Below are 24,914 nucleotides of genomic sequence, written 5' to 3' on the forward strand. Positions count from 1 at the left end.
CCAAACTGCCAGAGTAATGGACTGTGACCCAATCATTTTTTATAAGAATACTCAATATTTTCTTTTACTCAGAAACATACTACTGACTCTTTGGCTACAATACAGTATTTGAAATTGTAATCTTGTTAGGTGATATTAGACAACTTCAAGCATACTAAGGATTTTAATAAACCTTAGGCTATAATATTTTTCTAAAAGGCAAATACCAGGACAGTATTTTATGTTCTCAAGTAGAAGAGCAATAGGTTCAAGAGTAATAAACAAGTCTTTCTATACTCAAGTACCCTAACAGCCCAGATTTTCATGATATCATAAGGGATAGAAATGTAATATTCAATACTGTGTTTACTGTATATGTAGTGTAAATATGTTACATTCTAATGTTTTTCACATAGGGGAAAATGTTCTATGTATTTTTAAATACATATTCCTATATATATCTGTATATACCTATACTTATATATATTCATAGATATAGATTGATATGTATATAGGCTGACCATATTGCCGCTTTGAAAAGGGACACATATGAAAAATACATATGTCAGGGCTGTTTTCAGGGCTGTTTAAAGAAATGGTTTTGTATAAGAACCCTCACATATGTATTTTTCATATGTGTTCCTTCTTAAAGCGGCAATATGGTCAGCCTATATGTATAGATATATATTTTACAAAAAATGCATCAGATATATATTTAAAAATAAAAGAAAATTTACTTTTATGTGAAGAATATTGGAATGTAAAATATTTATAACTACATTCTGTTAGCGCTGTAGGTTTTTTCCAGTTTGCGCTCTCCATTGAAGCCTATGGGGAGAAGAAGCACGGTCACAATATCCAAAGTCCTGAAGATAATGCAAACATTTTACTTTCAACTTGTAATATGTGTGTTAACCTGCAGGCGTTAAAAGTTTATTTCTGGTGGTGTTTGGGTGCAAGCAAAAGCGCTAAATAGTGTGCCACTTGTAGTCTGGCACAGAGGTGGAAAGGACTAATACAGTAAATAAATTCAAGAAAGTCTGATATGAAAATAATATTATTTCAAGCGTTATTTAAAGAGATACTGAACCCAATTTTTTTCTTTAATGATACAGATAGAGAATGCAATTTTAAGCAATGTTCTAATTTACTTCTATTATAATTTTTTATCTTTATTTTAAAAAGCAAGAATGTTAGCTTACGAGCCGACCCATCTTTGGTTCAGTACCTGGGTTGCGCTTGCTGATTGGTGGCAAAATGCAGCCATCAATCAGCAAGCGCTATCCATGGTGCCGAACCAAAAATGGGCTGCCTTGTAAGCTTACATTCCTGCTTTTTCAAATAAAGATACCAATAGAATGAAGAAAATGTGATAATAGGAGAAAATTAGAAAGTTGCTTAAAATTGCATGCTCTATCTGAATCATGAAAGAAAAAATTGAGTTCAGTATCCGTTTAAGCTCATGCGTAAAATAGAAATACAGACATACTGTAATAGATGGGTTTTCTTATCTGCCATCAGAATCTATAGTAAATGTACATTACAGGGAATTTCAGATTTATATGTAATATAAGACACAGATATTTTTAGGTGCCTAATCTAAAAACTAAAGAGACAGAAATTAATTTTTAGAGCTGCAGAAACCAGGCTGTTTTACTTACTATATACAGTATGTTATACTACGATTCTTCAGCGCAACATTATCTACTTTTTTGTCCACTGTATGACTAAATCTCATTTAGCGTATTACTTGTGATTTTCTGTTGAAAGAGTAACAGGGGTCAGACTGCTTTATGATGCTATTTTCTAGGCTAATTTAATTCATTCTCAATAGCTTAATGAATTTTTATACTTACAGGAAAGATTGGCAATTTAACACAATATTGCACATACATTCTGAAGAGAAATAGCCTAAAATGTTTACATATACATTTCTGCAACTCTCTTTCAAGATTCCATTTTCATAGTATTAATGGTCAAGTTTTCTTAAAGACCAAATCAGCACAATAGTCTAAAGCCCAGTATTTGGAACCAGCTGCTATTAATGCCAAATATTATATAAAATTTCTAGTGGTCTAAATTAACAAAGCTAAGAGGTTGGAAACCCTGTATTTCACCACAATATTAGTAGAGCAAGGGAAAAGAGAGATCATAGGGAAATTTTAGGGGGGAAAGCAAGACTGAACAAAAAGAGTGTGTTTTTGTAATAATTAATAAATATAGTGGTAGTTTACAAATAAATCTTAATAATGTTGTCAGATGTGCCAATAAAGCTGACTTAAAGTGATGCTAAATCCTAGCATTTGTGAAATGCTAGGATTTACCATTGGAACAAATAAAGCGGACTTTCAGTCATAAAGTATAATATACCCGGCTTGGTGCCAGCTGGGACGCACAGCTATTTGCTAAGAGTTGGAAACGTTACCACTCAGCAAAATAGTGGTCTGCCGTTGGCTGCTTAAAGGGACAGTCTAGTCCAAAACAAACTTTCATTATTCAGATAGGGCATATGCAATTTTAAATATTTTTCCAATTTACTTCTATCACCAATTTTGCTTTGTTCTCTTGGAATTCTTAGTTGAAACTAAATCTAGGAGGTTCCTATGCTAATTTCTAAGCCCTTGAAGGCTGCCTCTTAGCTCAGGGCATTTTGACAGTTTTTCACCACTAGAGGGTGTTAGTTAATGTATTTCATATAGATAACACTGTGCTCATGCATATGGAAGTCCTAGGAGCCAGCAATGATTGGCTAAAATTCAAGTCTGTCAAAAGAACTGAAATAAAGGGCAGTTTTCAGAGGCTTAGATACAAGATTATACAGAGGTAAAAAGTGTATTAATATAACTGTGTTGGTTATGCAAAACTGGGGAATGGATAATAAAGGGATTATCTATCTTTTACAACAATAAATATTCTGGTGTAGACTGTCCCTTTAAGGAGCTCAGTGCGGCGAATGCTTCAAACTAATTAAAGAACTTTCAGCATGAAGTATTTTATTCTTTATGACTGAAAGTCCTCTTTATTTTTTCCAATTGTAAATCCCAGCGTTTCACAAACGCTAGGATTTACCATCACTTTAAATTTGAATTGTAAAGTAAAAGTGTGTGAGATGCACTGAATGTGAAAGTATGCAGTCTTGGGTGACCTATCAACTTACAAATGTTTAGGTACATTTGTTAAACAAAACATATGTTAAAACAACATCCATCAAATGTAAAAAAAAATATTTTAAATATCAACTCTCAAATGTTGTTTCTCTTAGTCTTTAGTATAAATGTATGTGAATAAATATTTAAATCTAATATCAAAATGCTAAATTTGAAATTTGATGTAAAAATGTTACCTACATTTTAATGTCAAAACGTCAAATAGCACAACCAAAGGAAATATCTGAGATAGAAATGGTGTAGACGGGAACAAATAAAAAGGTTGTGCCTAGGGCTGCACAGAATCATTAATACTGAGCCATAAAACAGCATATAGTATAACATGCAGAAAATGGTAACTATCTCAAGAATGATTTGTTATGGAAAATGTCTTGCATAATATATATATAATAGTTATATCTATAGCTATATAGTAATTTTTCTATCTACCACAATGTACTTTGAGGGTAATTGTGTTCCGATAAGTGCAGAAGGTAAGTAATATTAGAAAATAATATAAAGTAAAATTAATTTAAACACATTTGAATTATTCCTAATGTATCCATGAAAACAATATTCTGGCAAAAACTGGTAGCAGTTATTACAAAGAGAATCACAGGGCTTTAACATGGACTTAAAGGAACATGAAACCTTTCATGATTTGGGTAGAACATACAATTTTAAACATCTTTCCAGTTTACTTCTATTATTACATTTGATTCATTATCTTGGTATCATTTATTGAAGGAGCAGCAATGTACTACTGGTTTCTAACAGAACACATGGGTGAGCCAATAACAATCGGTATATTCACAGCCACCAATCAGCAGCTAGAACCTAGCTTCTTTGCTGCTCCTGAGCTTACCTAGATAAACCTTTCAGCAAAAGATAACAAGAGAAGGAAGCAAATTAAATAATAGAAGTAAATTGGAAAGTTGTTTAAAGTTGAATGATCTGTCTAAATCAGGAATGTCTAATTATGACTTTACTGTCCCTTTAACTACCAATAATTAAGCAAGAGGGGTATAAAATTATGAGACAGCTATATTTTAAGGAGCCATATTGACAAAAAAATGCTTGTTTGTTTTAATTCAATTTGGTATGTTTTGCGACATCTAATTATCACAAATGTTAATTGTATCATTTCAAATGGTACACTTAGATTTACAGGGGTCGATTTTGTAGCGTATCATGTCCACCGCACATCGATAAATGTTCTTGTGAACTGCTTGTGCAATGCTGCCCCCTGCAGATTGGCCGCTAGCAGGGGGTGTCAATCAGCCCGATTGTATAGGATCGAGCGGATTGATGTCCGCAGCCTTGGAGCAGGTGGACCAATTATGAAGCAGCAGTCTTGATTATGAAGCAGCAGTCTTGATAATTTGGCCCCCTAGTGTTAAAACAGCAACAAAAAAAGTGCAATGTTGATTCTCATAGACTTACCATAAAAGAATATATTTAATTATTTTCAGTTTCTCTTTTATAAACTGTACCTTGATAATTTAAAACCTGATCCCACCATTAGCAGGGGGCAAAGCTAACATGTGGTACATGTGATAAATTAAGCTTTTGCTAAATATTTATTAGGCAGGAATATTTCTCCTCTGCTAAAAATGTTGCAGGCAGGTTTAAAACAGATAGACCAAATATAGCTTAGTTAAGTCAAATCTGTCACCTATTAGTTCATTTGGCTCCAAAGAAAGAATTGACACATAAATATACTGTATCATCAATAGACACATAGGGGCCGATTTATCAATGTCTGTCCAACATAATACGCTGTAGCGTATCATGTGCGACAGACATTGCATTGTCTTAAGACCGCTGCTTCATAACTGCTGTTTCCGGTGAACCTGAAGGCTCACGCGGGAAACAGGGGCATCAGGGGCCATTCGGCCCTTGATAAATTGGCCCCCTATTCTTCTTTACTATATTAGATGTGTTTGCAAACAAATGTATTTACCCTTTTACTTGTATAAAAGGCATGGGCTAATCAGGGATTGTTTCTACTTAATGTAAAGCCATATATTTTGCCTGTTTATATTACACTTTGAAAGGCAGCAGGTTTAATAAGGAGGGGACTGTAACAGCTCAATTTATATTGCCACCTTGGTTTGTGGTTTAGTTAATAAAAACCTGTGAGTTGTGATAAATTATCCTGTGTTACTAAAAAACAGAATTGCTAATATGTTGGAGAACATTGTGGATAAGAGCGGGGTGGCCTACTACATTCAGAAGACCACCAAATACTGTTGTGCTACCCAGGGGCGTATTATGCTCTAGGCCAACAAGGCCTGTGCCAAAAGTGTAAGATATAAAGGAGATTAAAGGTGTGCGGCACTCTTGCACACTTGCTCCCCACTTTACAACTCCAGATGCCACTTACCACTGCCAGCCACACCTAGAATTTATCCTGGTGCATCTGGATCTTGTCTAGGCTGTGTGGCTGGATCAGGTCTCGATTGAGAGGCTAGGAACTGCATGCCCCAAGGCTAGAGGTATAGAGCAGATGTAAGGAAGGCACTAGCAGGCATTCCTGGTGCCCCACATTTCCCTGTGTTCTAGGAGGCCGATATAGGTGAGGAAGCAAGATCTGACCACTGTTCCTCTGCAAAGTGGAGGTGCTACAGAGAAGGGTCAGACTCGGAGAGTGATAGGGACACACTAAACTTGCTTGAAGATGCCTTTCCCATTTCCTCAGAGGGTCAGGGATGAAGTGGTTAATGGATACCTGGAGCTTGCTAAAAGGCTGTTGGAGGTTAAAACCAGCTGTTCCCTTCAAGATATGTTGAGGTCCTGTTTTACTCCCTTGATTGGCAACTTCCCAACTGCCCAGCCAGAGCCGTGTCAGTGATTAACAGTACTTGTAAGCAGAGCCGACCCACATGAAGGGAGAAGCTGCAACATGGTATTGTCACATAATGATTAAGGGCTTTATTTTATATATACTGTATATATAAAATTTCCACATTTCAAAATGTAAAATCTAAAGCTAAAACTAAATCCTGGGGGGAGAGTAGCATTATTTTTAGAGCCTAGGGCAGCACAAAACCTAAATACGCCAGTGCCTGTGTCCTATATAATTTGATAATGTTTTGTGTAGAGAGTGTAAAGGTTGGCAATATACTCATGATAAAAATGGTATTAGTAGTACATTATGAAATAGTTGAAAAGTGTCTGATGAGATTAAAAATAAACAGATGCAGCACAGTTACTATAAATAATTTTGGACAGAATCAAGATCACATAAGATTTAAAATGCAATAGATCATAGAATTATTGACCTAACAAATAATGTGATATTTGTAATATGACAGCACAATAGCATTTTGTTTGACCCTTGTAAAAATTTCACAGAAAAAAATGAAAGTCAAACATTTATCAGAATCAAGGTTGTACTCTAGCAGTATCCCACAGTGCACTATATAAAGTATGTACTACTTGCGTGATTACTTTTTATTACAAATAGCAATCACTAATCATATTTTTCTGGTTTTGTATTAAAAGAATGTACAGTACTAATTTAATATGCCTTCACATTTGATTCCCAGAACTTGACAATTGTTACAGGGTAAATAGAGATGCTTCACATCAACATGAATCAGATTCAGATATTTAAAGTCTGCTGTTGTAATTATTGAGAGATTTCACATTTTATTAAGTTCTATTAAATTAATAGCTCTGGGATAGACCTATCCAGCAGGATACTGTAAGAAATTAAAAATGATTTAATCTAAGTACAATATTTAATGGCAAAAAAATGAATCCTAGTGTTCAAGATTGTAAATTAACGCCATAAGGACCGGGCATTTCAGACAAAAACGTCTCCAAAAGACCAAAGTATTTTTAGAATTTTTGCCATCACTATATTTAAACAGAAATAGAACTTTTTTTTTATATTTACCTATACAAACTATATATATTTTTTTTTAAGTAGACAACTCAAAGTATTGATCTAGGTCCATTTTGGTATATTTCACGCAACCATTTCACCGCTAAATGTGATCAAATAAAAAAATTGCTATGTTTTTCACAATTTTAGGTTTGTCGCTGAAATTATTTACAAACAGCTTGTGCAATCAAGGCACAAATGGTTGTAAATGCTTCTCTGGGATCTCTTTTGTTCAGAAATAGCAGATATAGTATATGACTTTGGCATTGCTTTTTGGTAATTAGAAGGCCGCTAAATGCCGCTAAATTCCGCTGCGCACCACATTCGTATTATGCTTAGCAGTGAAGGGGTTAATTAGGTAGCTTGTAAGGTTAATTTTAGCTTTAGTGTAGAGATTAGCCTCCCACCTGACACATCCCACCCCATGATCCCTCCCTGACCCCTCTCAAACAGCTCTCTTCCCTCCTCCAACCCCCAAAGCTCACCCCCATCTTAAGTACTGGCAGAAAGTCTGCCAGTATAAAAATAAAGTGTGTTTTTTTATTATTATGTATTTTCTGCAGGGTAGTATTCCCCCGTTACCCCCAACCTCTCTGATCCCCCAAACAGCTCTCTAACCCTCCCCCCTCTACCTATTTGCTGCCATCTTGGGTACTTTCAGCTGTCTGCCAGTACTCAGTTTGCTGCAAATAAGGCAAAAAAAAAAAAATGTAAGTACCCATTTTTTTCTGTAGTGTAGATGTCCCCCCCTCAATAACCTACCCCCTCCCAGATCACTTCCCCCCAAAGGATCCCACAGAGGATACTCTTTATTGCTTCTCCTCTCTCCTCCCTCCTTTCCCCTCCCTGTGACTCAGCACCAGCACTTTCCTTGAACGCCTGTAACGTGGTGTAGTGGTCCCACCCGGTCCCGCCTTCCTCCTGCCCCCTACACCGATGGGCTGCCCACCCACCTCCCTCCTTACCTTCCCACCCACCAACGAACAGCACCACTGCTGTCCGATGCAGAGAGGGCCACAGTGTGGCCTTCTCTGCATCGGTATCTCTGCCAATCCATTTCTTTAGTTCCCCACTTGTGGTGCATGCAGAAATAGCGCAACCTCGCTATTTGGAGTGAGATCGCGGCAGAGATAAGGCCAGGACTGCAGTGATGTACAGGGTACGGCGCTAGTCGTTAAGAGGTTAAACATTAAAGGAACACTAAATTCAAATGATTATTTCATGATTCAGATAGAGCATGCAATGTTAAAGGGACACTGAACCCAATTTTTATCTTTTGTGATTCAGATAGAGCATGAAATTTTAAGCAACTTTCTAATTTACTCCTATTATCACATTTTCTACATTCTCTTGGTATCTTTATTTCAAATGCAAGAATGTAAGTTTAGATGTCGGACCATTTTTGGTGAACAACCTGGGTTGTTGTTGCTAATTAGTGGATACATTCATCCACCAATAAAAAGTGCTGTCCAGGGTTTGAACCAATGTAAGTTTAGATGCCTTCTTTTTCAAATAAAGATAGCAAGAGAATGTAAGCCACCAATATGCAAGCACTATCCATTGTGCTGAACCTAAAATGGGCTGGCTGCTAAGATTCACATTCCTGCTTTTTAAATAAAGATAGCAAGAAAATGAAGAAAAATGTGTAATAGGAGTAAATTAAAAAGTTGCTTAAAATTGCTCTATCTGAATCATGAAAGAAAAAATTGGGTTTAGTATCCCTTTAAGGGCTAAGTTACAAGTCAAACGATATTTAGCGTTTTCACTTGATCACTAATTGCGCTAGAAGTAAATATTTTGCATGCATCTGGCTGTGCTGGTATTATGATTTAAAAGTAAAAAGTTATCACTCTTGCGCTAATCCGACACGCACAAATGGCCAAACTTTCAATATTGAGCGTGCGATAACCAATTTCCCCCATAAAAGTTAATGGAGCAAAATAAGTGGGGGGAAAAATTAACACCCTACTTGAATGCAAACCCGATCGCATATTCTCAAGTGCACTAATCCAACATGAAAATATTAATAATTCACATTCCAATGTTCTGCACATAGCAGACTATGTTCTATTTATTCATAAATACATATTTATATATATATGATGTTATTTTGGTACAATATATATCTATCTATCTATATATATATATATATATATATATATATATATATATATATATATATATATATATATATATATAGGGAGTGCAGAATTATTAGGCAAGTTGTATTTTTGAGGATTAATTTTATTATTGAACAACAACCATGTTCTCAATGAACCTAAAAAACTCATTAATATCAAAGCTGAATAGTTTTGGAAGTAGTTTTTAGTTTATATTTAGTTATAGCTATTTTAGGGGGATATCTGTGTGTGCAGGTGACTATTACTGTGCATAATTATTAGGCAACTTAACAAAAAACAAATATATACCCATTTCAATTATTTATTTTTACCAGTGAAACCAATATAACATCTCAACATTCACAAATATACATTTCTGACATTCAAAAACAAAACAAAAACAAATCAGTGACCAATATAGCCACCTTTCTTTGCAAGGACACTCAAAAGCCTGCCATCCATGGATTCTGTCAGTGTTTTGATCTGTTCACCATCAACATTGCGTGCAGCAGCAACCACAGCCTCCCAGACACTGTTCAGAGAGGTGTACTGTTTTCCCTCCTTGTAAATCTCACATTTGATGATGGACCACAGGTTCTCAATGGGGTTCAGATCAGGTGAACAAGGAGGCCATGTCATTAGATTTTCTTCTTTTATACCCTTTCTTGCCAGCCACGCTGTGGAGTACTTGGACGCGTGTGATGGAGCATTGTCCTGCATGAAAATCATGTTTTTCTTGAAGGATGCAGACTTCTTCCTGTACCACTGCTTGAAGAAGGTGTCTTCCTGAAACTGGCAGTAGGACTGGGAGTTGAGCTTGACTCCATCCTCAACCCGAAAAGGCCCCACAAGCTCATCTTTGATGATACCAGCCCAAACCAGTACTCCACCTCCACCTTGCTGGCGTCTGAGTCGGACTGGAGCTCTCTGCCCTTTACCAATCCAGCCACGGGCCCATCCATCTGGCCCATCAAGACTCACTCTCATTTCATCAGTCCATAAAACCTTAGAAAAATCAGTCTTGAGATATTTCTTGGCCAAGTCTTGACGATTCAGCTTGTGTGTCTTGTTCAGTGGTGGTCGTCTTTCAGCCATTCTTACCTTGGCCATGTCTCTGAGTATTGCACACCTTGTGCTTTTGGGCACTCCAGTGATGTTGCAGCTCTGAAATATGGCCAAACTGGTGTCAAGTGGCATCTTGGCAGCTGCACGCTTGACTTTTCTCAGTTCATGGGCAGTTATTTTGCGCCTTGGTTTTTCCACACGCTTCTTGCGACCCTGTTGACTATTTTGAATGAAACGCTTGATTGTTCGATGATCACGCTTCAGAAGCTTTGCAATTTTAAGAGTGCTGCATCCCTCTGCAAGATATCTCACAATTTTTGACTTTTCTGAGCCTGTCAAGTCCTTCTTTTGACCCATTTTGCCAAAGGAAAGGAAGTTGCCTAATAATTATGCACACCTGATATAGGGTGTTGATGTCATTAGACCACACCCCTTCTCATTACAGAGATGCACATCACCTAATATGCTTAATTGGTAGTAGGCTTTTGAGCCTATACAGCTTGGAGTAAGACAACATGAATAAAGAGGATGATGTGGTCAAAATACTTATTTGCCTAATAATTCTGCGCTCCCTGTATATATGTATGTATAAACACCGGAAAGCGCACTCTCACTCGCCAACTCAGGACCAGGGTGATCAAAAAATATTCATCAAAGTCCAATAATCAGCACTCTCTGGATTTACACACAGCAAATTTAATAGGCAGTGACGTTTCGGGGCATTCACCCCTTCCTCAGACGTATATGTATGTACTGTATAGATATATTCCGATTTATATAAAAGAATATCTGTTTATAAATACTTTGAACATATTCTGTTACGTGCAGAACATTACAATGGGATACATTTACAGTAAATACACTATATAACATTTTATTAAAAATAAATATTGCATAAATATGTTTTTATATGTTTTTAACTGCAAAGGGTTTCAATGTACTTCTATATATGTCTATATATCTGTACATATGTATTTATGTGTGTGACTGTAAATACATATATACACATATAAATACATAAATACATATGTACACATATAAATACATAAATACATATGTACACATATATAGACATTTATATATATATATGTACACATATATAGACATTTATATATACATATGCACACATATATAGACATTTATATATAGACATTTACATACACATAAATATACATCTTTAGACATGTATGTATCTCAGATGTAAGCCCTTTTTTTCCTCCTTTTTTTTCTTACACTTGAGACCTCATATCTTTGAAGCCTTATAACTTTTGTGTGCAAGTATTTTTTATTAGATTGTGTTATTATAAGTGTAGGTGTACTTTGTAATGTATTTTAAATGTTTTTTGTGACAATGTTTTGTTTTGCGAAATCCTACGAGTGTTAACTTGAATTACACTCAAACGATTGTGTTAACTTTCAACTTGTAATACCAGTGGAGTTTACCTGCACGCAAATGATTGTGAAAACCTGGTATCGCTGGCGCAAAAAAACCTTTTTAATCTGGCCCTAAATCAGGGATTTTTTTAAAACAAAAACTCTGCACTCCCTTTCCTGATGCTGGATGCAGGCACAACTAGAAAACATTTACATTTCTTACAGAATACATTTTTTTAATGTCACAACAGCTTCTACATTTTGATTAAAAATTTTAAGGTAATGTGGATTACAATTTAAACTAAACATTTTTAACTGAAAGCTCACTTAAACTAAGAATTTCTTTGCTTTTTTACATTTTGAAAATAATAATAACCTTTGGCATTATTGTCAGGTTTTTTACCATTTTTTTAACACTTGGTGCATGTTTAAAGGGACACTGTACCATTGTTTTTCTCTTGATGTGCTTCCAATGATTTGTTATACCAGCCGCAGTGTATTAAACGTAAGATTAATTTCTCCTTTAGGTTTATTTTTGTATATGAAATATACAGTTTTACTCATTGCATCCACAGCCCATTTAAATGGTCTGAGTTTGTAGAGAGCCTCATTCAGTCTCTTATCTGTCTTTTGTATATACGATCGCCAATATTTAGCAATAGCAAATGAAACTTAACATTTTAGTACCTACCTCTTCCACCCACAGTCATATTTATATTTTCTCTATAGGAGGTGGCTCAACATGGAAAATAAACTATTCCATATGGCAAAATGAAGGTAAAACAGCAAGTAAAAGGAATCAATGGGAACACATTCAGGACCAGATTACAAGGGAGACACAAACGTTTTCGTTTACGCTAGAATGATTACCGTGTTCTCATAGCTGTGGTTAACTGTTTCACAAAAAAAAAAGTGTCACAAAGCACATCAAAAATACATTACACAGTACAGTTACCAGGGATAGGCACAGACAAAGGCTATGGCGGACATTTTCCAAAGTACAGACCTTAGTGAAGGACACCAAGGTACATTTGAAATTAAAAACATTATTTTATAGTGCTTGGTGTCATTATACTGATGCAGATACCACTGACCCTATAATCAGCCCTCCTCTGGCTATACCCATGTGCCAGTGTCACTACTGTGTCATTATATAGTGCTGGGTGTTATTATACTGATGCAGATACCACTGACCTTATAACCAGCCCTCCTCTGGCTATACCCATGTGCCAGTGTCACTACTGTGTCATTATATAGTGCTGGGTGTTATTATACTGATGCAGATACCATTGATCCTATAACCAGCCCTCCTCTGGCTATACCCATGAGCCAGTGTCACTACTGTGTCTTTGTATAGTGTTTGGTGTTATTATACTGATGCAGATACCACTGATCCTAAAACCATCCCTCCTCTGCTATACCCATGTGCCAGTGTCACTACTGTGTCATTATATAGTGCTAGGTGTTATTATACTGATGCAGATACCACTGATTCTATAACCAGCCTCCTCTGGCTATACCCATGAGCCAGTATCACTACTGTGTCTTTGTATAGTGCTGGGTGTTATTATACTGATGCAGATACCACTAATTCTATAACCAGCCCTCCTCTGGCTATACCCATGTGCTAGTGTCACTACGGTGTCATTATATAGTGCTGGGTGTTATTATACTGATGCAGATACCACTCTATAACCAGCCCTCCTCTGGCTATACCCATGTGCCAGTGTCACTACTGTGTCTTTGTATAGTGCTTGGCGTTATTATACTGATGCAGATACCTCTGATTCTATAACCAGGTCTCCTCTGGCTATACCCATGTGCCAGTGTCACTACTGTGTCATTATATAGTGCTGGGTGTTATTATACTGATGCAGATACCACTCTATAACCAGCCCTCCTCTGGCTATACCCATGTGCCAGTGTCACTACTGTGTCTTTGTATAGTGCTTGGTGTTATTATACTGATGCAGACCACTGATCCTAAAACCATCCCTCTTGTGGCTATACCCATGTGCCAGTGTCACTACTATGTCATTATATAGTGCTGGGTGTTATTATACTGATGCAGATACCACTGATTATATAACCAGCCCTCCTCTGGCTATACTCATGAGCCAGTGTCACTACTGTGTCTTTGTATAGTGTTTGATGTTATTATATGATGCAGATGCAACTGACCCTATAACCAACCCTCCTCTGGCTATACCTATGAGCCAGTATCACTACTGTGTCATTATATAGTGCTGGGTGTTATTATACGGATGCAGATACCACTGATTCTATAACCAGCCCTCTTCTGGCTAAACCCATAAGCCAGTGTCACTACTGTGTCATTATATAGTGCTTGGTGTTATTATACTGATGCAGATACCACTGATTTTATAACCAGCCCTCTTCTGGCTATACCCATGTGCCAGTGTCACTACTGTGTTATTATATAGTGCTGGCTGTTATTATACTGATGCAGATACCACTGACCCTATTACCAGCTTTTGTCTGGCTATACGCATGTGCCAGTGTCACTACTGTGTCTTTGTTTAGAGCTGGGTGTTATTATACTGATGCAGATACCACTGGTCCTATAACTAGCCCTCCTCTGGCTATACCCATGAGCCAGTGTCACTTCTGTGTCTTTGTTTAGAACTGGGTGTTATTATACAGATGCAGATACCACTGATCCTAAAACCATCCCTCTTCTGGCTATACCCATGAGCCAGTGTCACTACTGTGTCATTATATAGCGCTGGGTGTTATTATACTGATGCAGATACCACTGACCCTATAACCAGCCATTGTCTGGCTATACCCATGAGCCAGTGTCACTACTGTGTCTTTGAATAGTGCTGGGTGTTATTATAGTGATGCAGATACCACAGATCCTAAAACCATCTCTCCTCTGGCTATACCCATGTGCCAGTGTCACTACTGTGTCATTATATAGTGCTGGGTTTTATTATACTGATGCAGATAACACTGATTCTATAACCAGCCCTCCTCTGGCTATACCCACGTGCCAGTGTCACTACTATGTCAATATATAGCGCTGGGTGTTATTATACTAATGCAGATACCATTGACCCTAACCAGCCCTTGTCTGGCTATACCCATGTGCCAGTGTCACTACTGTGTCATTATATAGCGTTGGGTGTTATTATACTGATGCAGATACCACTGACCCTATAACCAGCCATTGTCTGGCTATACGCATGTGCCAGTGTCACTGCTGTGTCTTTGTATAGAGCTTGGTGTTATTATACAGATGCAGATACACATCCAGTATTTCACTCAGGCTTTATTTATTCCATAACTTATCACCCAATATCTCTAGCTGTCTCTTGACAAGCCACTAACTTTATTCACACTACATATTTTTTTTTTTATTCCTATTATTTAATCAGAAAGAAAAGATATACTAAGGTTGTGGCGGACACTGCAAGGGCTAGTCACGGACACCAGTGTCCGTGTACGGACACCTTGCCTATCCCTGACGGTTACACTCATAAAAACTCCATCTAATAAAAATTATTCAAAAAAAATATTGCACATAAACGTTATAAGGGCTCAAAGATATGAGATCACAGGTGTAAGGGGGAAAAAAAGCAGACACAAGGCTTTAACATAGAGATACATATATATACATGTCTAAATATGTGTGTGTGTGTATATACATATATATATATACTGTATGTATGTTTACTTATGCATGTATGTATTTATATGTGTAAATATGTATTTACAGACATATGTACACATATAAACACATAAATACATATGTATACATATATAGACATATACAGTATATATATATATATATATATATATATATATATATATATGTGCATTGGAGCCCTTTGCCAATGTCCAATATATATATATATTTGTATATAGCATTCCTTATCCTTGCACTCACTTGCAATCCAGATACATACCCGGTTGCTATATCTCAAAATCTCGATCACAGGATTTGATTTCCATAAAACTCTCCAGTAATCTTTATTCATCCATTTCTTTAAAAAACATGTCAACGTTTTGGTCGCAATTTCAGCCTTTTTCAAGACACACAACTTACAAAGTGCATACTATCAAAAGTGCTTCTATCCTCCATGTTCAAACAAATCCCTATTTAAACCACCCATGAGCCATCCCCTTGTGCACACGGTTACAAATCAATTAAAATATCCTTATAAACAAATAATACATTTGCCCATATTACAGGGTCATATATTCCACATGTGTACTATAAAGGACTTGTGTTCCAACATCAGAATTAATATTTTAAAAGAATCAGTATATTCTCTGATATACCTTAATCCGTAGCATTAATCTCCATATTAAATTAATTCATAAGCAGCCTATCAGCCTACTCTATCTCGTGTGGGTGTGTTGATTAGTTCATCTCTGACCTCATTATTATCTTGTCCAATTAGAGCCCAATGTAGTAACGCCTAACTCATGAGAACATTAGTTCCACTCTACTGACTTGTAATAGAGCCTGCTACAGCTGTTATTGTAACTCTATAACATAGCACAAGCTACCTCATATAGCTGTAACCTTTCTAAATATGCTGTGCCACTATCCAGTTCTATATAATTGGCTGCTCCTTTACAAATAAAATATAATAGTTAATCCTTTGCCAGTATCCTGCTGACTAACCGAGCTGCAGCCAATCACTCAGACATAGCCAAGGGCAATGTAAGGCAGGTTTGGATGGATGATATTCGAGTGATCAAGGGCACCTGTACAACAAAGAAACAGGACACAGCAAAGCTCCCTAGCTCCATTCCCCGACTGTAATGAGACAAAATCTATTTTAGAGTTCACGACTTTGGATGTAATTACTAAGCAGCAATGACTAATGAATATCACAGGTAATAACCTAGAACAGTCTTTGTAAATCAGAATAAAGCGACAAGACAACTTACAGTCAACAACTTTGCTTATCGTTTTCTAGCACATACAACTTCTCTAAGGGATTCTCTCAGTCTTCTTACATTTTCTCAAGTTAAAATAAAACCCTTTTTTTTAGTATTTCTCTTTGTAACCCCAGTGTCAATTGAATATTGATTTTTTAATATGCTGTGTAAGTAACTGGCACTAATATGAAGGGTAAAGAAAAGGTGAGGCTTGTGTCTGAACACACTCTCAGGTCTCTCATTGTAACTCAATAAACTTGTTATTTGTGGCTACTGCTGCAAGGTGACATTAATCAACGTGACTCATAATTAAAAAATATGAATTTTAAATTTGTGACAAGATATTGTTTTGGGCTCACATTACAGAAGAATATGATATCATTCATGACTCAAAACCCATTGGAAGAATCTGAGTAAAAAGCTTCATTTGCTTTATTATTATAGGATCTTTGTATTAAGTCACACACCCTTCATTTAAAGGGACATTCCGATCAAAATGAAAATGCACATAAATTAATTACATCTTTGAATACATATTTGCAATATACATGCACTGTCAAAAATGCTTCTAATAAAAGTTATCACATTTATTATAGTGTTAACATTTTTCTCTGCACGTGAATATGAAGCATAGCTACAGGGAGTGCAGAATTATTAGGCAAGTTGTATTTTTGAGGATTCATTTTATTATTGAACAACAACCATGTTCTCAATGAACCCAAAAAACTCATTAATATCAAAGCTGAATATTTTTGGAAGTAGTTTTTAGTTTGTTTTTAGTTATAGCTATTTTAGGGGGATATCTGTGTGTGCAGGTGACTATTACTGTGCATAATTATTAGGCAACTTAACAAAATACAAATATATACCCATTTCAATTATTTATTTTTACCAGTGAAACCAATATAACATCTCAACATTCACAAATATACATTTCTGACATTCAAAAACAAAACAAAAACAAATCAGTGACCAATATAGCCACCTTTCTTTGCAAGGACACTCAAAAGCCTGCCATCCATGGATTCTGTCAGTGTTTTGATCTGTTCACCATCAACATTGCGTGCAGCAGCAACCACAGCCTCCCAGACACTGTTCAGAGAGGTGTACTGTTTTCCCTCCTTGTAAATCTCACATTTGATGATGGACCACAGGTTCTCAATGGGGTTCAGAAAGGGTATTTTATACCCTTTCTTGCCAGCCACGCTGTGGAGTACTTGGACGCGTGTGATGGAGCATTGTCCTGCATGAAAATCATGTTTTTCTTGAAGGATGCAGACTTCTTCCTGTACCACTGCTTGAAGAAGGTGTCTTCCAGAAACTGGCAGTAGGACTGGGAGTTGAGCTTGACTCCATCCTCAACCCGAAAAGGCCCCACAAGCTCATCTTTGATGATACCAGCCCAAACCAGTACTCCACCTCCACCTTGCTGGCGTCTGAGTCGGACTGGAGCTCTCTGCCCTTTACCAATCCAGCCATGGGCCCATCCATCTGGCCCATCAAGACTCACTCTCATTTCATCAGTCCATAAAACCTTAGAAAAATCAGTCTTGAGATATTTCTTGGCCCAGTCTTGACGTTTCAGCTTGTGTGTCTTGTTCAGTGGTGGTCGTCTTTCAGCCTTTCTTACCTTGGCCATGTCTCTGAGTATTGCACACCTTGTGCTTTTGGGCACTCCAGTGATGTTGCAGCTCTGAAATATGGCCAAACTGGTGGCAAGTGGCATCTTGGCAGCTGCACGCTTGACTTTTCTCTGTTCATGGGCAGTTATTTTGCGCCTTGGTTTTTCCACACGCTTCTTGCGACCCTGTTGACTATTTTGAATGAAACGCTTGATTGTTCGATGATCACGCTTCAGAAGCTTTGCAATTTTAAAAGTGCTGCATCCCTCTGCAAGATATCTCACTATTTTTGACTTTTCTGAGCCTGTCAAGTCCTTCTTTTGACCCATTTTGCCAAAGGAAAGGAAGTTGCCTAATAATTATGCACACCTGATATAGGGTGTTGATGTCATTAGACCACACCCCTTCTCATTACAGAGATGCACATCACCTAATATGCTTAATTGGTAGTAGGCTTTCGAGCCTATACAGCTTGGAGTAAGACAACATGCATAAAGAGGATGATGTGGTCAAAATACTCATTTGCCTAATAATTCTGCACTCCCTGTAGATATTCTCAGTGCACCAGCATTTTAAATATTGCAGCTACTCAGAGCGCCAGTGGGGCTTGTAAAATGTCAGCAATTAACAAACTGAGTCATAACCAGATGGTACCTACATACTTGAATACACTTTTAAAACAGCTATAGCTTGCATTAGAATAATTTTTGCTTATACAGTACTTGTATATTACAAAAATGCTTCTATTCACAACTGAAATACATCCATGAGGATTCCAATCTTGGCTGGAATGTCCCTTTAAGCACAGCAAAATTACAGAATTTAACACCTGCTTATTAAAAAGCAAAAATACAATATTTCATTTAATCATAGTGATCACTAGTATAAATGTATATAAGTGTGTGCAGAGGTTATTTCAGATTGCAAGCTTAGATTGTACCCACAACGCAAAGCAAAAGAGATTATATTTAACTCATGTGTAAAATGAATCTATCTACAAAACTTTGAAACCACATGCCCTCTATGTGGTCAGTTTGATTAAAGTGTTAGGGCTAAATAAAAAGTTGCATTAAACACAACATAAATAAATTAAAATTAACAGTTTTACTCATATATAAACTAATAAAAATGATTCCTATAAATATATATAAAAAAGTTATTAATATTATATGACAAGGTAATAGTATGGAAAGAATCATGAGAAGCACCTGCTTCTAAAACTTAGGTTTTAATAATCTTTCATAAATTTAGCTGATGTATTTCGCCATAAGCCGTACATTTATGTGCACTGGTATCATTAAAGGGACACTGTACCCAAATTTTTTCTTTTGTAATTCAGAAAGAGCATGCCATTTTAAGCAACTTTCTAATTTACTCCTATTATCAATTTTTCTTCGTTCTCTTGCTATCATTATTTGAAAAAGAAGGCATCTAAGCTTTTTTTTGGTTTCAGTACTCTGGACAGCACTTTTTTATTGGTGGATGAATTTATCCACCAATCAGCAAGGACAACCCAGGTTGTTCACCAAAAATGGGCCGGCATCTAAACTTACATTCTTGCATTTCAAATAAAGATACCAAGAGAATGAAGAAAATTTGCTAATAAGAGTAAATTAGAAAGTTGCTTAAAATTTCATGCTCAATCTGAACCACGAAAGAAAAATTTTGGGTACAGTGTCCCTTTAAGTTGAGAGCAAATATCGCTTTTGCGGAAGCAATATTTTGCGCTTAACTTGTAATCTAGCCAAAAATATTTTTAAAAGATATTAAGAATGATTAAACATACTGTAAAATATTAAAATAATCATAATGTTATATGTATATACATACATATATACACATATAAACACATACACATTTATAAACATGTATACATATGTATATATACTTTGGAGCACTTAAATTACCTGAGAACAAGACAAATCATTCTCATTTTAATATTTAATAATGTATTTTAGTGTGTATGTGTACTGATATCCTGCAAATGTTAACAGTTTACTTTTGTTGGTGTTTGCGCACATGCAAAAGCGCTAAATAGTGCACCACTTGTAATTTGGCCCAAAATGTTTAGTTATGCGTTTAAAAACAACTTTGCAGTATAATTTCATTACTCATTTTGCTCTTTTTTAAATACTTTAGCTCTGAAAATTGAGGATTTTTTGAATTCTCAGAACTTGAAATGTACACTGCTTACTTCTCCAGGCTAACCAAGCTACATATATATTCCCTAATTGATTTTAATTGATAACAACTGCAAAATAATTTACTTTATACTAACATTATAACCATAATAAGCCTTGTTGTCTGTAAACTCAGGCTCAGATTGGCTCCTCCAAATAAATCAAATTATAGTTGCAAACAATTGATTGATCTGTTTTAAAAAAGTTTAGATACGTTATTGTCTGATACGTTATTCTACAGCCACACAACAAGCATATCTTGTAAAAATACTATGCCTACTTTAGCTGTAAAACAAATTATATGCATCTCTTGTTACATTTGGGATGTACATCTATCTTAAATCCACTAAAAAGACTATAGTGTTTATGTTTATATTCTCTACCTCTTCTGCCTAGCCTTTCTGCCATACATCCACATTTTTTTCCCTCTCTCCTCCATCTCGCCAGTTTTAGAAAAAAAGGTCTCTCAATCAAAAAGATCTGTCTGTTTTTTGTAAACTAAAACAACAGATTTACTTACATTTTGTGACGACTCCTTCCAGTCGAATAATATTTGGATGATCAAACTGGCCCATGATGCTGGCTTCTCCCAAGAAGTCTCGGCGTTGCTTCTCTGAGTATCCAGCCTTTAGACTTTTAATCGCCACATAAATCTCTCTCTTGCTGGGTAACCTTAGACGCCCGCTGCACACTTCCCCAAATTCACCTGGTCAGCAAACGGCAACAAAGTCAATAAACTGCCCTTAAATCAAAACTTCTGATTAGTTTGATTTATTTGAATAATGAGCACAGAGCTGTCAATCATGTCTTTCCTCATTTTTTTTATGTTGGTCTTGTACTAATTATATAGAGAAAACTGAAATAAATATTGCTGTTAGTTTATAATGTGATAATATAGGTCTAATAGATGTAACCTTACAGTCTTACCTGGAACATTTCTCAAAATGTGTGTAATAGAATATCTCTTAAATGACCTGTTAATAATATATTTATATCTGTGTGGTAATCATTAACGCCCCTTTTATATGAACCTGTAAACCACAATTCTGCAGGCTCTGACCAGCTAGTATTTAATGTAACATTCTTTGCAGATATTTTATACTAATATTGATTTTTAATTTCCCTATGCCTAGTGACATCATTTTTGTCTACTGCACGTGCTTAAAAGGATATGAAACCCAAACATTTTCTTTTGTGATTCAGACAAAATTTCTATTAGCAAATTTGCTTAATTCCCATGATATTCTATGTTGAAGAGATACCTAGGTAGGCATCAGAAGCACTACATGACAGGATTAGTGCTGCCATCTAGTGCTCTTCCATATGGATCACATTGTTGCAAAACTGCTGCCATATAGTGCTCCAGACACATGCGCATCCCTGATCTCACGTCCCTGCTTTTCAACAAAAGATACAAAGAGAAGGAAGAAACATTGGTAATAGAAGTCAATAAGAAAGTCGTTTAAAATTGCATGAACTGTCTGAATCATGCAAGAATTTTGGGTTTCATATCCCTTTAAAGGGACATGAAACCCAACATTTTTACTTCATGATTCAGACAGAGAATACAATTTTAAACAACTTTCCAATTTACTTCTATTATTTAATTTGCTTCCTTCTCTTGTTATCCTTTGCTGAAAGGTTTAGCCAGGCAAGCTCAGGAGCAGCGGAAAACCTAGATTCTAGCTGTTGATTGGTGGTTGCATATATATATTGATTGTGATTGGCTCACCCATGTGTTCAGTTAGAAACCAGTAGTGCATTGCTGCTTCTTCAAAAAATGATACCAAGAGAATGAAACAAATTAGATAATAGAAGTAAATTAGAAAGTTGTTAAAAATTATATTTTCTATCTGAATCATGAAAGAAAAAATTTGGGTCTCATGTCCCTTTAAGTTATGTGCTAAAATCAAGTGATTTCCTCTATCCTGTGGTTAATTACTAGTATAATAATACAACATGCATGTATCATACACGCTGGCATGGCACAGAATAACAACATTCAATTTGCGCTACTAAACAGACACCGGGTTAGGTAAAGTGAAGCCTCTTCTTTAGCACATACCCACAAAACATAAAAAAGAATGAAATCGTAATGCAGATAAATGTATAAAAAAGACTTATTCTATAATGCAACTAGTTTACTTCAATAAAGAAAGCGTCCATTTTTAGCACTTTTAATTAATAATTCTATTCTGATTTCTAAAAAGCACAATTTCATTAATCCACTTGATAAGTGTTTTTTTTTTGTTGTTGTTGCTATTTTCAAATTGTGTATATTTTTAAGCTACAGACCTTACTAATGTTGAGACCCTTGCATTCAAGTGGACAAGTACCTAGCTTTCAGCTTCTCTATGTGTCTGTGTAAGTTTTTAGAATCCGAACCATTAAAATGTTATTATGGAGCTTTTAGTATCAAAGTCACGGAGTTGGGACTTGTTCTTTTCCCACTTCAATGAAAGGTAACATCTACAGAATGAATGTGTAATGGACGCAGCAGCAGTAATCAGTTCTGCTCTCTGTATAAAGGTACTTAAGCCTCTTCTATGGGAACAAGGAACTAATGTGATTGGGGATATTGCTGATCAAAAGCCCACTTTGAGGCCTGATGATATGGAGGAGAACTCTCTGAATAGGAGGGTCTTTAATGGAAAAGTGCACTGTAGATCAAAAGCCATGAAAGCTGCACTACCAAACCAGGAATGTCTTTTAGTGATGATGCTATCTGAACATTCAGAACATGAGAGTCAGATAAACATAAATGGATAGCTGGACAGACAAACAGACTAACAGACAGAGAGACCAATTTCATTAATGGTAATTCACTTTGTGGTAGAGCTTTTTATATTTTTCATAAGATTAAAATATTCTCCAGAATTCTTAGAAGTTATTTTTTTTCCATTCGCTGACTCTCTCTTACTCCTTGATTTGCTGTCTTGCTCTGTTTCTCCTGACATTCTTACCAATACGTTTATCCAGTTCTCTCTCAGACCCAATGTAACATAACGTGCCCCATGCCTGATGATCTTAACTGTTCCTATCCTGGAAGCCTTTCAGTTTCTACTCTCTCTGCCAGTCTAACCAGCTTTTCTGTAGCCCATTGCTCTGCCTGCCCCTCTCCCCACATTTTTACAGCTTTATTTTTATCTCTTGTCTTTTCCTTGCTCTCTCTATTTTTCTTTTTCTTATTCTCAGGAAAATGTTTAAAAGATTCACAAGACATAAATAATCTCAAAATTTGTGTAGATGTTAGAGCTACCTGTGACATAACAGGTGTCCTGCAGAAAACTCAATAGATAGCATTGCTCAAAATAAAAGTGACAGTACAAACTTTGTGATTGCAATAAAGAATGCTTCTTTATGCTTCATAAAATATCTTTGAAATATACTTTCATTATTTATTTTCCTGTAATTTAAATTTAAAAATTGTAGTTTTTCGTATCCTGAAAAAGCACGTCAGGCTTTACAAACCTCAACTGGCCATAAATCTCTCCCTAATTTGACATGTGTAATCTTATCATTTATGGTAAAGCTAAACTATGGAGATTTTGTTAACACAATGACAGTGGAGAGCCTTGTCATGTCCAGACTCGACTCTAGAATTTTACTCTGCCTGAAAATAAATACCATACAGTTGACAATCTGATCATCTTGTAAATTATTGTAGGAATTTATTCTATCATTGCATTATTCTTAAAGGGACAGTCTACACCAGAATTTTATTTTTTAAAAAGATAGATAATCCCTTTATTACCCATTCTCTAGTTTTGCACAACCAACACTGTTATATAAATACACTTTTTACCTCTGTGATTACCTTGTATCTAAACCTCTGCAAACTGCCCCCTTATTTCAGTTCTTTAGACAGACATCCATTTTAGCCAATCAAAGCTGGCTCACCTGAACTCCACGTACGTGAGCACAGTGTTATCTATATGACACACATGAACTAACACCCTCTAGTGGTGAAAAACTGTCAAAATGCCCTGAGAGAAGAGGTGCCCTTCAAAGGCTTAGAAATTAGCATATGAACCTCCTAGGTTTAGCTTTTAACTAAGAATACCAAGAAAAAAAAAACCTGTCCCTTTAATACAGCTAATCATATAATTACACTGTATGAAATTACATAGTTTACTTGTAATCTGTGCATTGTTTAGGGTTGCAATATTGCCGCTTTAAGGGAGGACACATGAAAAATGCATATTGTTAGGTGCAGTTTAAAGAAAAGTTTGTATAAAGTTTCCAGACAGATGTATTTTTCATGTTTCCTCCTTTAAAGCGGCAATATGGCAACCCTATGTGCCTAGCAACATACTGGGCCTTGAATTTGAAAAAAAAACAAAAACAAACTGGGCCTTGAATTGAAAAAAAACCCAACTCTGAAAGCCATGAAAAGCAATCCACGGAGCCTGGAAAAATGCCCAAATTCTGTAATTTTATAACTCTAGAAACAAGTAAATTTATGCTTACCTGATAAATTGATTTCTTCTATGGTACGACGAGTCCACGGATTCATCCTTTACTTGTGGGATATTATCCTCCTGCTAACAGGAAGTGACAAAGAGCACCCCAGCAGAGCTGTCTATATAGCTCCTCCCTTAGCTCCCCCCCCCCAGTCA

At 36.1% G+C, this 24,914-nt stretch overlaps 1 protein-coding gene across 1 annotated transcript in view; it reads right to left on the reverse strand.

Moving 5' to 3' along the window:
- The window catches only part of LOC128656073 (ephrin type-A receptor 3-like), a 325,679-nt gene that overhangs the window by 25,667 nt on the left and 275,098 nt on the right, over window positions 1-24,914 (reverse strand). Inside the window, 1 exon segment of the mRNA XM_053709749.1 lies at window positions 20,816-21,001. Within this exon segment, the coding sequence (XP_053565724.1) occupies window positions 20,816-21,001 (186 nt within the window).

Source organism: Bombina bombina, chromosome 4, assembly GCF_027579735.1.
Source record: "Bombina bombina isolate aBomBom1 chromosome 4, aBomBom1.pri, whole genome shotgun sequence".
Classification (NCBI taxonomy): domain Eukaryota; kingdom Metazoa; phylum Chordata; class Amphibia; order Anura; family Bombinatoridae; genus Bombina; species Bombina bombina.